Raw genomic sequence first — 13,834 nt, 5'->3', positions numbered from 1 at the left:
TACAGTACAGTCCTAGTACATGCCTAGTATCAACTTGTAGTAATAATACCTTCCCAATACCTTGCCTTGGTATTTGGCGTAGTCCGTACATGTTGAATGCATGGTCGTCGGTGTTGCCCCTATGCAGGTGGGTATGGATTTGTACACTGATAATTCTCCGTACTCCGTACAGAGTACCGACTTACGGGGTGCTGTACTTGTACTTGGTACGACAAGTACATTAGCGAGCGCACTGCATATCGTTCCCTGTGCCTGCCCCTCTCTGACCCCCGCAACTGGGGCTCTTGGAGGCCGCTGACTCCAGAGAGGATTTGGAACTTGGGGGAACCGTCTACAGTACGGCAGCAGGTGAAGTGCACCACCCACCACTTCTGCATCCAAACCGAACTGTCACTTGCTCCGCATCCCTGGCACCCCAGCCCGACGTGCCGCGTTATTTTGGCCGCATGAGAGACCGACTCCCGCAGCTTCGGCTCACCTACCGCACGAGTCACCGCCTGCACCAGCATACATACTCGAACCCCCAGGCCTGCGCTGCATCTGCTGCATTCATCCTGGTGACGACCCAGCTAATTCTGCACCGTCCGCCGCCGCCACCGCCGAAGCCGAAGGATCCCGATCTGTGTCATCAGACCGACTGTCGGCGAGCCGCAGCATAAGCCGTCCCGAAGAGCGGCTCTGCTGCCGTGCAGATACCATGGCGCAATCGCCGATGATCTCGGTGCCGCTCAAGGCCACGAGCGAGATTGATTGGATCGAGCCACTCAAGTCGTACATTCGCCACACGTACGGCGATGACCCTGAACGCTATGCCGAGGAATGTGCGACCTTGAATCGACTGAGGCAAGACATGAGAGGCGCTGGCAAGGAAAGCACGTCGGGTCGTGATATGCTATACAGATACTACGGCCAGCTCGAGATGCTCGACCTCCGTTTCCCCGTGGATGAGCAGCACATCAAGGTCTCCTTCACGTGGTTCGTCCAGACCCATGCCATCTCCTTCTGAAGCTCAAGCAACTTGGCGAAGCCTTGGCGCGGCTCATGCTAACCGCTACATCCTGTTCCGGTGCAGGTTCGATGCCTTTACCCAGAAGCCGACGACGCAATACTCCCTGGCCTTTGAAAAAGCGTCCGTAATCTTCAACATCTCTGCTCATCTATCCGGCCATGGCGCCTCCCAGAACCGGGCTGACGAGTCTGCCCTCAAGGCGGCGTACCACTCGTTCCAGGCGTCTGCCGGCATGTTCACCTACATCAACGAGAACTTCCTGCATGCGCCGTCATCTGATCTCAGCAGGGAGACTGTCAAGACACTCATCCAAATAACTCTTGCGCAGGCGCAAGAGATATTCCTCGAAAAACAGGTGGCCGCGGGCAAGAAGGCCGGCCTGCTGGCCAAGCTGGCGGCCCAGACCGGCCATCTGTACGGGCAATCCATCGAGGGAATCCAGGACAACGTCAACAGGACTATATTTGAGAAAGTGTGGTTGACCATGGTCCAGGTATGGATGACAATCCACTCGTGCATTGTGTGAACGTCGGTGTTGACGGGTGCATTGCAGATCAAAACCCACCTGTTCAATTCCGTCGCGCAATACTACCAGGCGCTGGTCGACGACGAAGCGGGCGAACATGGCAGTGCCGTGTCACGGCTCCAGGTTGCCGAGAGTCTCAGCAAAGAAGCCGAACGGATGTCGAGAAGCTTTCCAACCTTGATCCCTCCGAGCGCCGACCTGAGTGCCGAGACGAGCGTCCTGCTGCAGGAGTTCACGAAACGGCAACACTCGACTGTGCAGGAGAAACTTCGTGAAGCAGCCAAGGACAACGACTTCGTCTACCACCAAACTGTCGCACCCGAGGCTAGCCTTCCGGCCATCGCCAAGATGCCTGCCGCGAAGCCGATCCCGGTGAGCGAACTCTATGCCGGCCGGGATATTTCGCGCATCACCGGGCCAGACTTGTTTAGCAAGATTGTGCCCCTGGCCGTGACCGAGTCGGCGAGCTTGTACGAGGAGGAAAAGGCCAAACTGGTGAGGGCCGAGAGCGAGAAGGTGGACGCTGCCAACAGCGAGTTGGCTGCCAGTCTGGACTACCTGAGCCTCCCGGGAGCCTTGCAGATTCTCAAAGGAGGGGTCGACCAGGAGGATGGTGCACCTGATGGGGAGTTCCGGCAATGGTGTGCCGATGTGGCGGACCACGAAAACCCCCAAGTAATTCTGGACTCCCTCGAGGCGCAGAAGGACGCGATTGTATCGGTGCTGGACAAGTGCTCGAAGCAACTCGAGATGGAAGAGAGCGTCTGCGAGAAGATGCGGTCCAAATACGGCAACGAATGGAGCCAGCAGCCAAGCGGGATGTTGACGACGACGTTGCGAGGGGATGTCACGAACTACCGGGAGGCGTTGCAAGAGGCGTTGCGGAGCGACGGTCAGCTGGTGGAAAAGCTTCGCCACAACGAAGTCGAGTTTGACGAGATGCGCCGTGCTGCACGGGACGGCGAGGTGGACCAGCTCTACCATCGGGCCGTGACCATGGCTTCGGGCCAAGCCAGCAACGTGGCCAGCCAAGACTCGGCCGTGCCGAGTCTTCTCGACGCGGACTTTGACGAGAATAGACCGAGCGTGGCGGACCAAATAAACAAGGTGGAGGATATTCTCAAAAAGCTGAAGCAGGTCAAGCGAGAACGCAACCAGGTGTTGAAGGACCTCAAGGATAGGGTGAGCTTTACCACGGTCGAGGTTGAGGGTGGCAGGTATACTTACGCTCGGCAGGTTCACGCAGACGACATATCTCAAGTGCTCATCCTCAACAAGAAGTCAATATCCAACTACGAGGCTCAAGTGTTCGAGCAGGAACTTGAAAAGTTTGGGCCGCACCGGAACCGACTGCTGCAAGCGAGCCACAAGCAGTCGGTGTTGATGAAAGAGCTGACGACTAATTTCAACGCGCTGTTGAAGGATAAGCGGGTGCAGGCAGAGCGGAGCAAGCATGAATCGACGGAGCGCCGGAGATCCCTGGCGAGCGGCAGGTACAAACGAGCGTACCAGGAGTTTCTGGACCTGGAATCGGGCCTGCAGAGCGCCAAAGGCTGGTATCTGGAAATGAGGGAGACGGTGGATAGCCTGGACAAGAACGTCGAGACATTTGTCAGCAACCGGAGGTCCGAAGGGGCGCAGTTGCTGGACAGAATCGAGCAGGGACAGCTGGCGAACAAGAGCAGTCAAGCAGAGCGGGAGCGGGAACGGCTTCGTGGGCTCATGGAGCGAATGTCGGTAGAGCCGGCAAATTCGCCCACGCAACTGTCGACGCAGCCAGCACCAACGCTAAACGCCCAATACCCAACTGGAATGACACCCGGCTACATACAGACCAACTTCCATGGACATTATCAAGTGCCGGGCTTGCCATCGCCGACGCAGGTACCCAACCAGGAGCCGCAGCGTGGGCATGCTGTGTACACGAGCCCACCTGCCACCGTCGGCACATTCTCGCATCCTCCGTACAGCCCAAGCCAGTACGGGCCCGCTGCAGGAACAACGTCGCCACCGCCCAACCAACCAATGGTGGGACAATCGGCTGCGGCGCTGCATCATGCGTATCAAGGGAACGGTGCTTCGCAACCGCAACAGGTCCAGGCATTTCATGCGCCTTCCGGTTTTTCTTCGCCCTCGTTTGGGGGACCCCAGCAGACGATGTCCCACGGGAGGCAAGAACACGCCGGCCAGCCTCACTCCGCATCGGTCCAGCAGCCGCAGAAGCCTCACGATCCGTGGGCCGGCCTGAATGCGTGGAGTTGAGGGACATGATGAGGCAAGAAGGGAAATCAGGTTGTCATGTCGCGACTGCCAGCACTGGTTGGGGGCAGTTGGGAGGCGAGAGAAGCGTCGCTGCTCGCCGAGACTGGATGGCATCGCCTGTATTGACCCCTGGCGAGAGGGATGCGGCATGACCCATTCGCTGCACGTGGGAGTTGCGAATGCGACATACCCCAAGGTGGAAGATGGCGGAGGCGGACCACGCATGACGCAAGAGATAGTTATTAAGACCATCAGGTAGAGCCAGACGTAGACATTGGGGTTAGTTGTGTGAGGGTGCACCTGCACGTGCCTACCTAGAATCCCGCCTTTGGCTGGAATATGCACCACGGCGACAATTGACCGATCCAGAAACCCGAATTATATCACGCTCAATAGAGTGTTGACAGCGGATACGATCGATGCAAACATTATGGCTGCGCCCCAGAAGCGTAGTAATACAAGACGGGAATCCTATGCGTATTATCATGTACCTGTAGATATAAGTACTAGTAATACTCCGTACCAACGGCATTTATATATTATACGAAACGTCACTTTCGTCAAGTGACTGTGCAAGTATTACTAGCCACGAACTTTAATATAAGTGCAAGTTACACTTAGGGTTACATCTACAGTACTTGTAGTACGTAGTTAGGCGAGTGCCTGTACGGAGTATGAGTACTAATATTAATTAATTACTCTTCAGTACGTGTTCTCGTCGGTGCACAGCTGTACATGTGTATGTGTTTTCCTTCGGAGTACGGAGTACGGAGTAATAAATACTACAGTCTCTAGACAAAGAGACGATTCAAATTTGGTAGCGCCACCACTAATTACAATATGAATCGTTCCTTTTGCCACAGCACTGTTATATGACAGAGTATTACTCCGTACTCCGTACTTCTTATTCCCCTACCCTACCCTACAGTACTAGGTACACCGTACTCATAATACTAGCACTGTAGATAGTACACAAGTACTCCGTACTTCAGACTAAATGTACAGTACGCCGTACTCCGCCGCACTAATAATATCTACTTACATCTGCGGAGGAAAGGAACTTCTATAGTAATTAGAATGTTCCCTGTTGCCCCCCCCCCCACACTTCATCGTAGTGATTTGATTGATTACCTCATCCAATGGTTCACTGAGCTTCAGCCTCGGCAACTCATTCATTCCCTTGCTGTTCCCTTGTTCTCGTCTTCAAAAGCTCGCCGGCAGAGAAGATAGGATAACCAACACTCACCTGCGGCTTGCGAATTCTTCCTCGAGTCAACATGGTTCTACAAGGTAGCGAGGTTGCAGAGCACAACAGTGCGAAGTCAGCTTGGGTCATCATTCACGTAAGCTTGCCATGGAGAGTGATATCCGAGGTGCAAGACTTCCGCGCAAGGATGTTAACGTCATGGCTCTATCAACCTTAGTCCAATGCGTACGATGTAACGGATTTCTTAGCTGGTGCGTTTGCATTTGCCATTCCCCCAAACGAGGGATGATGAGCAGCTGCTACATGCCCACAGCGAAATCGAACGATGAAAGTAACCTTATTTAGAGCACCCTGGCGGCCCCAAAGTCATATTGAAATATGCCGTATGTCCTTCCGCCGCCGCCGCATGGGAGTTTCTAGCCTCGATCACATTCGCCTCCTAACCAACTTATGCTCTGCAGGGCAAAGATGCAAGCGAGGAGTTCGACCCGATCCACCCTCCCGACACGCTGGACAAGTATCTCGACAAGTCCAAGCACCTGGGACCTGTCAACATGGATTCGGTAGCCAAGGAAGCAAAGGACGCGGACGAGGATGCCGAAGAGGCAGGACGTCAGGAACGCATCGCCCAAAGACCGCTGCTCTCGCAATGCTACAACCTTTTCGACTTCGAGGCCGTGGCCCGGAGGACCATGAAGCGAGCGGCCTGGGGCTACTATTCGAGCGCGGCCGATGACGAGATGGTGAGTCGACGACGGTGCGAGAAGGGCACCCGACCCCCAAGGTGCGTGTGCTGACCTGGCTTCCTCCTCGTGTAGACGATGCGCGAGAACCACAGCGCACTTCACCGGATATGGTTCCGACCCCAGGTCCTCGTTGATGTCGAGACTGTTGACTTCACCACCACCATGCTCGGGTCGAAATGCGCCGCCCCCTTTTACGTCACGGCCACTGCGCTCGGAAAACTGGGAAACTCCGAGGGCGAGGTTGTTTTGACTCGCGCCGCCCGGTCTCACAACGTGATACAGATGATCCCCACGCTAGCCTCGTGTTCCTTTGACGAGATTGTCGACGCCAAACAAGGGGACCAGGTGCAGTGGCTCCAGCTCTACGTCAACAAGAACCGCGACATCACGCGTAGAATAGTCGAGCACGCCGAGAAGCGAGGTTGCAAGGGTCTGTTCATCACAGTAGATGCTCCGCAGCTGGGACGGCGCGAGAAGGACATGCGGACCAAATTCACCGATCAAGGAAGTGACATCCAGTCGGGCCAAGAGACCGACAACAGTCAAGGGGCGGCGCGCGCTATTTCGTCCTTTATTGATCCGTCGCTCAGTTGGAAGGACATCTCCTGGTTCCGGGACATAACCCGGATGCCCATCATCCTCAAGGGCGTGCAGCGCGTCGAGGACGTGCTCCGTGCCGTCGAGGCTGGCGTCCAGGGCGTCGTCCTCTCCAACCACGGCGGCCGCCAGCTCGACTTTGCCCGCTCCGGCATCGAGGTCCTCGCAGAGACGATGCCCGTCCTGCGCGAGCGGGGCGTCGACAAGAGTTTCCAAGTCTTCGTCGACGGAGGCTTCCGCCGCGCCAATGACATTCTCAAGGCCCTGTGCCTTGGCGCCACCGGCGTCGGTATCGGCCGGCCATTCCTCTATGCTATGAGCGCGTACGGCCAGGAGGGCGTCGAGCGCGCCATGCAACTGCTCAAGGATGAGATGGAGATGAACATGAGACTGATTGGCTGCGCGAGCGTCAAAGACCTGCACCCCGGCCTGGTGGACACGAAAGGTCTCTTTGTCCACTCAAACTCGACACCCGTCGATGCCCTCTCGAGGACGGTGTATGATCCACTAGTAGTCCCCGCCCAAAGACCCCGGCCGAAGATATAAGGTTGAAGAAGAGGAGTGCGGGCGGCAACAACATCTTTGGAGGACGCAATAACTCGCCTACCCGATTCTCGGCCGTGCAGGCCACCAGTATGGCATCACGGGCATCGTAGCCTCGGCAATGACTCTCCCGCCGGAACAGCGATGGCATTCCCTACCACAGCTGTTTGTCGCATGCTCAGTACGCATTTGGCATCATGCGTATGCTCATGCCCTCACAACACCCTCATAAACTCCTGTAACGAGATCGGCTTCCTCACCGCATTATTTTGCCCCTCGTGAAACGTGACCCAAACCTTGCGGTCACCCTTCTTGGCTCTCCCATCGGCACCGTTCCCATCAGGCGCCGCAAGTGGCCGTGCCTCAATGACTCGCCCAAAAAAGTCCTTGACGATGACGCCCCCTGCCTCTTTGCTGTCCGCGCCACCGCTCTTGGCGGGTTCCTCTTCGCCGACGAGGGATCGAAGAGATGCCACCACTAGGCCAGTCGATGGCGGTGCTGATGACAGCGATGACGAGGATGCGGCGCCGCACTGAAACCGCGCCTGGCGCATGGCCATTTCACGCATGGCTATGGTGCGCTGAAGTTCCTGGTCGAGGACCTGACGGACAGCATAACGCGTGGGTGCCTGTGAGGAGAGAATGGATGCACCCGTTTCGAAGGTTGAGAGGGCATCGATATCGCTTTTCGGTCACGAGTCAGCTATTCGTTGCTCAAGAGCCAGAGCGCGGGCGGAAGGGGACTCACGGTTCCATGCGATAGACGTATTGTGGCCCTCGGCTATAGACCGAGTCGTCTTCGATCTTGCCCTTGAGCAGGGCGATGCCCATATCGGCGAGCACTTCGGATGCGCGCCGCACCATGGCCCGTTCGCTCTCCTTGCGGACGCTAGCCATCGACCCCTGGCTGCCGCCGACGACAACAGGCTTGACGTCTGGGGCGAGGATGCGTGCCAGGTATGGCAGGAAGTCTGTGGCAACGTCTTCGGGGCTGCGAAACAGGCGGGTAAGCGACGGACTTAGCTGAGCCTGAAGGGCTTGAAGTTGTGCCCTTGTCTGCTTCTCTGCCTCTCGGCTCTGGTAGTCGGCTCGCGGTCCCGAAAAGGGCATTGGTGCAGCATCGGCGCCGTCAGCAACCCAGCGCTTTTCGAAGGTGGTGACAAATTTCTTTGGCGAGGCGAACAAGTGGTGGCACGCAAGTACGGGCTGGCAGAGGTACGGGCTCAGCTCCCAATCTTGGCTGGCGTAGAGCCGCGACTGGCATGAGTCGTAGAAATATAGCCACTCGTACGCCTCATTCGGCTTTGTGAGATAGATGTCGTCGTTGAATTCACGCTCGGGATATTGGGCGAATATGTCGGTCAAGATGTTGCCGATCTCGCCGCTCGTATTAATCATCTGCTGCAGTCGGTCCATCGAGTACTTTTTCTGCTGCTCCCCAAAACCTAGAACAGACTCGGGGAGCTCGTGTCGGCTTTTGGGTCCGGAGAGATCCATGGCCTGCTTCGGGAAGCCCCCACCCTCCTGAAAGAGGCGGTTGACGATATCCCTGGCGCTTCCGCGGCCGAGTCCCCGTGCGCCTGCCGTGTTGCTGGCCAGTTCTTGGAGGATGTTCCGCTCGATCCATTGCCTCGTGAGCACGCAGTTATCTCCCAGGACGGATGACCTGAACTGGGCAGCAACCCATTCGCCCACGACCATGATTCCGCGGAGATCACCTTGGACAGTGCTTTCTGCATGCCGCCTGGCGTCGATGCCACTGGCTATCCCCCATGCAGCCTCACATAGCTTCCTTGACGCATCTTTCTCGCATGGAATGCCTTCCTTCTCGAACACAGCCTTCAATCGACCGACCACGGCATCTACAGAAGGCCTTCCGACATGAATAATTTCGGCCAAGTTGGACTGTCGCAGGGGTCGTAGAGCCGGATGATACACATCGTTGCAGATGAGGATGAGGGGCCGCATCAGCCGGAAATCGTCGCCCTTTTTGGTCTTCCGATCCCTCCCGGCGGATAGCTTTGTGCTTTCCGATGTATTCTTTTGATCGGTGAGGACAAGGTCGATCAATGCACGGACAAACCCGCCTTCTCCAGATGCTCCCGAACCAGATGTTACGCCGTCGACTTCATCGACCACAACACAGACTGGCCTAGCAACTTTCTGGTGGCCTACGGCATCTTTCATCTTTGAGTTTGAAACAGTCTTGACACTTTCCGTTGCCAGGCTGGTGCGGATTAGATTCTTGACAACATCTCGGCCGCGATCGTCACTCGCGTTGACCTCGATGACCTCGTAGCCAGCCTGCTTGGCGCAGACGTGGGCCAGAGTGGTTTTTCCTAACCCCGGAGGGCCTGTGAGCATCAGAATCTTCCGGTGAGCCTTCACATCCAGGTCCGTTTGGCTCATCCCCGGTCTCCTAGTGACGACTGGCTTTGGCTTTGGCGCTCCAGGGAAAACAATGGGGTCCCATTTCTTAAGCCACCGCAACACCATTCGGTTTGTACCATCGTCGCCGCAAAGATCCCTGAACTTTCTGGCGCGGTACTTTTCCGTCCATAGCAACGACTTTCTCGGCCTCTTCACTGAATGAGACTCTGGCTCAATGGGCTGGGGTGGTGCCTCCATCCTTGATCTTGGCTGCTCCAGCTTGTTTGCTACCGGCTTCCCCGCCGCCGTGATGAGCTCGTGAATTTCGACACCATAGTAACTCCGAGTTGCTCTGCCGTCCTTTGTTTTTGACCTTGCCGCAGCCATGGACTCATACGAGGCGGTGGCGGTAGTTTTCCGTAATTTTATTGCAATTTTCTTGCCGCTACATGTCGTGGAAGCGAAGGCGGTGTTCCGAAAATTATCGAGGATTGAGCCTTGGAATAGTGGACGCTGAGAAGACCAAGCCGGAAGCAAAGATTGGAGGGGTGGCATAAAATTCTCGTGACTGCTTGAGCCGGTATCTTGCTTGTCATGACCGCCATGTGCATCGGTGGTTGCGGCAACCGGTCCAGTTTCCGTTTTTCCGTCAGCATGAGGCTGAAGCGCTCGCCTTTTTGGAGACGGTCCCTCATCCTCGGGAGTGGGTTCTTGCTCTGAATCATCATCATCCTCAATCAGAAAAGGGCCTTTCACTCCAGACGTGGGTTTGGGCCGGCCATCGTGGGGTGTCGGACGTTTAGGGGCGATAGGTGACGAGCTGGCGGGAAAGACCAGAGGCGACGATGCGGATAGCATATTGAAATCGCCCCCTCTTGCTCGCCGTTCAGAATAATATGATCTTTGGTGGGATGTTGCGGGGTTGCAAATCAGTTCGTCCCAGCGTCGACATCTGTTGTGTGGCGTGCCTCGCTGGCCTCGATTGACGTACTCAAGACGGTAGGACGATGTTAGTGAATGGACGAGACGCGTCTTTCGGGGGGGAGACGCGTTGATTACGAGAGGAAAGCGAATTGTTAATGAGCGGCATGTACATGTAAGTGTATGTACACCTACTTAACAGTACTTCAGTACACCTACTCCAAACCGAGTACCCGTACTCCGTACTTACTGTAGTATTATTATTGTACTTACGGAGTGTTACTGTACTTACTCCGCATATGTACGGGTACAAACTGGACCAGGTCCATGCACTTGCATGTACTTACTCCGTACAAGTAGGTGTGTACATGTACGGAGTGCAGTACAGTAGGTGTACAAGTACTCCGTACCCCGCTGTAATATTGCTGGGTATTACCCATCCACCTGCTTGTTCTCCGTGCCTGTGCGTGCATTGGTGCCAGTACTTACAGTGCTTAAGTATATACTTGTACTCCGACGGATTACTGAACATGTACTTTTTCCGTACCTGCCTAGTAAGTATACCGACTTTAGTACTGTACTAGGTACACATGCACTAACCAATGTACATATACTTAAGTGTTGAATGTTCTCCGTACCTTGCCTGTCGGACCGGCGGGTAAATTCGTCCGAGAGAGCTGGGCAGCTGCGCCGAATTTTTGGGACAGGCAGACAGACAGACGACTTGCCCATTGAACAACGGCTTCGACCTACAATCTCCAGTCCCAAGGGGGTAGGCTTTGTCAAGATGCGCAAGCCATACCGCTTCTACAGCCTTAGCCGGCCCGTACGTATCCTCTTCCCCAACGCATTGCGATCCCAGTGCCTCCCACAGCGCCTCATTTGTTGTCCTTTTTGCTGACCTCGATTCAATGGCATAGAAGCTGCGGCAATCGTGGAACAAGTATAACCTCTACAACCTCTACCGTCAGGTTGGCCGCGAGCCCCAAATAAGGGGAACGCCGACTTTTTTCCAGCAGAAGTGGGCTGCCAAGGCAAAAACGAGAGCGTACCACGGTGAGCACATACCGGAGAAGAAATGGGTGCGCCAGTTTTCCCGTCGACTCCTGTCCGCCGTCGATCTGCCTCCCCAGTATCTGGCTGCCAATGATGGCTCCGAGCAGGCCGCAGGGCGTGGATCCGGCTTGACAACATCCAATGTAACAGCCGACTCGTACTCAAAAGTCCCCGGGCTCAGCATGCAAGAGAAATCACGACGGAAGCCGCCACCATTCGGAGATGTCAATAAGCTGCTGTCAGACCAGTTTTCCAAAATGACGCCTTACATGCAAATGACGTTCGCTCCCCTCGAACGGAGGCTGGACACGGCAGTGTTCCGAGCTTTGTTTGCGAGTAGTGTCCGACAGGCTCGACAGTTTGTCATCCATGGGGCCGTCATGGTCAATGGTAAAAAGGTACATAAGGCCTTCATCCCAGTGACGCGGTTGCGCAACTATATTGATTTCTTCCACGCTGTATTTGTATTGACCGGGCGCAGATGATTCATCCGTCCTACCAACTGAATCCAGGCGACATGTTCCAGGTCGACATCGAAAAAGTCATGTATGGCACAGGGCAGCAGAAACAACCCGAGGGAAACAAACGCCTGCGCGAAAACCTTCAGTCACGCAAGAAGAAGGCCGATGAATTCTTGAAAGGCATCGTGGACCAGTCCTCGGGCGGCAAGGCGACACGACATGCTTTGGCAGAATCCACTGCCACGCGTGCAGGTGATGGAGAAGACCCGACCAGTTCAAGCAAAGACGTCGCTGCAGACGAGGCCGAAGCCACTCCCAGCCATGATTTGGCGAGCTCAGGAATCGAATCTTTGACGCAAGGGGAGACGTGGGAAATGAACAATAAGACGCTCAGGTTTCTCCTCAAGGACGTCAGGAAGTTGTTGCAAACCAACCCCAAAGATCTCACAGCCAAGGAAAAAAAGCAACTCCGGCTATTTCGGGCCGATGCCAAACGCTTCCTGTCACATCCCGAGGACAGCGAAATGAATGCGCAGGACTTGATGGAGGATCTTCAGCTACAGATGAAGAGTCACGAGCTTATGCGCGAGAGCTTCGAAAAACTTTCCTTGAAACCTCGCGAGGAAATGTCCGGCGCTCCTGAGGGAGAACAAGAAGTGGAACAACACAACAGGAAGCGGCAGATGGATAAGGGTCTAGAAGGGCTCTCGGAGCAGCAAAAGGAGAAGGCGATACAAATCATGGGTTCCTCTCAGTTGTCCAGAGAAGAGATGCGCAAGCTGGGAAAGCTTCTCCAGTATGACCAGGAGAACCCCATCGATGACAGCAAGCCGTACGCCACACCATGGCGACCGCGACCTTTCATGTCGGCTTTTGCTTTCATTCCTCGCTACCTCGAAGTCAACCCCAACATTTGCGCCGCAGTCTACCTTCGTCACCCGGTGGCTCGAAAGGGCATGGCGGAGGTTCCTACGCCATTCAGCTACTTGACGAACCAGCTGACGCACAACTGGTACTTGGAGCGAGGCTGAACGGGAGGCTTACGGTAGGCCGGGCATGAGGCACTGAAGTTGAGGGTGGGTTGGCTTGACTGATGCTCAATCGAAGCCATCCGTAGTCCGTACAATAGCAATGTATAATATACCTTCGTAGGAACCTACGGAGTACCTGCAATCAGGAAAGGCTACATGTGTGTGCGACAAACACTCTGTGCTACCACTGGTGTGGTGCTCGATGGGAGCTAGGTACGTAGTCAATGCAATCAGGTACTGTCCATAACGAATTCTCCATCGGGGCCGATTTGACCAGAGCGTATATGAGGCCTTTGCGACGCGACAAGCGTGACGCGGATGCAAATATTATTATGCGTTTACAACGTACAACTAGATGTTGCCATCCACATGAGTGTAAGTAAGTGCAAGTGAGGCGCAGCAATAAATTAAACTCACTGTACGGAGTACTACCTGTGTATGCTTAGGTATTTACTTTTAGACACAAGGAGGCCCCGAAAAACAATTGGAGGACGCAACCTACTTGTACTCCGTATTACTGTACCTTATTACCTTGTTACTGTACAACTGCGGAGGCTGTTGGTCGACCGTGCTGTACGGAGTATTAATACTGCCGTGCTAATTCCAGCAAGAAACTGTCACATACTTGTACTGTACGAGTACTCAACTCCTCCCTTACCTAATTAGACCTGCCTAGGTTAGGTTAGAAGGTCAGTTGGATGGAGGAAGAAAGTTCAGCTGGCGGCGATTCGTGTCCAGTAATTGTATAGTCGACTGGTACTCCGTACTATCTGTACAGATTACCTACCTGAATCGGTTGATCCAGGACCAATCACAGTTCTCTCTCGACAGCTCCCACCCCCCCTTGCAAACGGTGTGGAATCGTCCGAGATCGAGGGAATCGCAGCCCGTCAACCTCATCACGAGTGACGAGACATCGAGCCATCAATTGCAATTCACGAGCACTTCTGGATGCAACCCAGTAATAAACCGAACGGAACACTCGGTAAGACAGAAAACGCTTATTCGAACTGGTCCATTCCTCCCCTGTCCTCTGCCGCTCGTGGTGTCGTCTCGTAACAGGGGGCGGGTGCTAGATGGCCGACGGTTTCACGGTATGCGACAT

At 55.0% G+C, this 13,834-nt stretch overlaps 4 protein-coding genes across 4 annotated transcripts; 3 read left to right on the top strand and 1 right to left on the bottom strand.

Moving 5' to 3' along the window:
- Positions 1-697: 697 nt before the first annotated feature.
- On the top strand, positions 698-3,797 carry DCS_00757 (vacuolar protein-sorting protein BRO1; the record flags this gene model as incomplete). Its single annotated transcript, XM_040798093.1, has 3 exons — positions 698-975; positions 1,073-1,502; positions 1,563-3,797. The coding sequence occupies 3 exons, from the start codon at positions 698-700 to the stop codon at positions 3,795-3,797; spliced, it is 2,943 nt and encodes a 980-aa protein (XP_040658976.1).
- A 1,277-nt stretch (positions 3,798-5,074) lies between these two features.
- Positions 5,075-6,893, top strand: DCS_00756 (uncharacterized protein; the record flags this gene model as incomplete). The annotated part of the gene is made up of 5 exons (XM_040798092.1): positions 5,075-5,140; positions 5,222-5,255; positions 5,350-5,387; positions 5,466-5,747; positions 5,823-6,893. The coding sequence occupies 5 exons, from the start codon at positions 5,075-5,077 to the stop codon at positions 6,891-6,893; spliced, it is 1,491 nt and encodes a 496-aa protein (XP_040658975.1).
- Positions 6,894-7,105: 212 nt separating this feature from the next.
- On the bottom strand, positions 7,106-10,118 carry DCS_00755 (uncharacterized protein; the record flags this gene model as incomplete). Its single annotated transcript, XM_040798091.1, has 2 exons — positions 7,106-7,574; positions 7,639-10,118. 2 exons carry the CDS (start codon positions 10,116-10,118, stop codon positions 7,106-7,108), a joined length of 2,949 nt encoding a protein of 982 aa, XP_040658974.1.
- An 850-nt stretch (positions 10,119-10,968) lies between these two features.
- On the top strand, positions 10,969-12,729 carry DCS_00754 (30S ribosomal subunit S4; the record flags this gene model as incomplete). The annotated part of the gene is made up of 3 exons (XM_040798090.1): positions 10,969-11,007; positions 11,102-11,635; positions 11,764-12,729. 3 exons carry the CDS (start codon positions 10,969-10,971, stop codon positions 12,727-12,729), a joined length of 1,539 nt encoding a protein of 512 aa, XP_040658973.1.
- Between the last annotated feature and the right edge of the window lie 1,105 nt (positions 12,730-13,834).

The sequence above is a fragment of the Drechmeria coniospora genome, chromosome 01, assembly GCF_001625195.1.
Source record: "Drechmeria coniospora strain ARSEF 6962 chromosome 01, whole genome shotgun sequence".
In the NCBI taxonomy this organism is placed as follows: Eukaryota; Fungi; Ascomycota; class Sordariomycetes; order Hypocreales; family Ophiocordycipitaceae; genus Drechmeria; species Drechmeria coniospora.
Note: the sequence above shows the minus strand (reverse complement) of the source record. Positions and strands in the feature narration are given on the sequence as shown.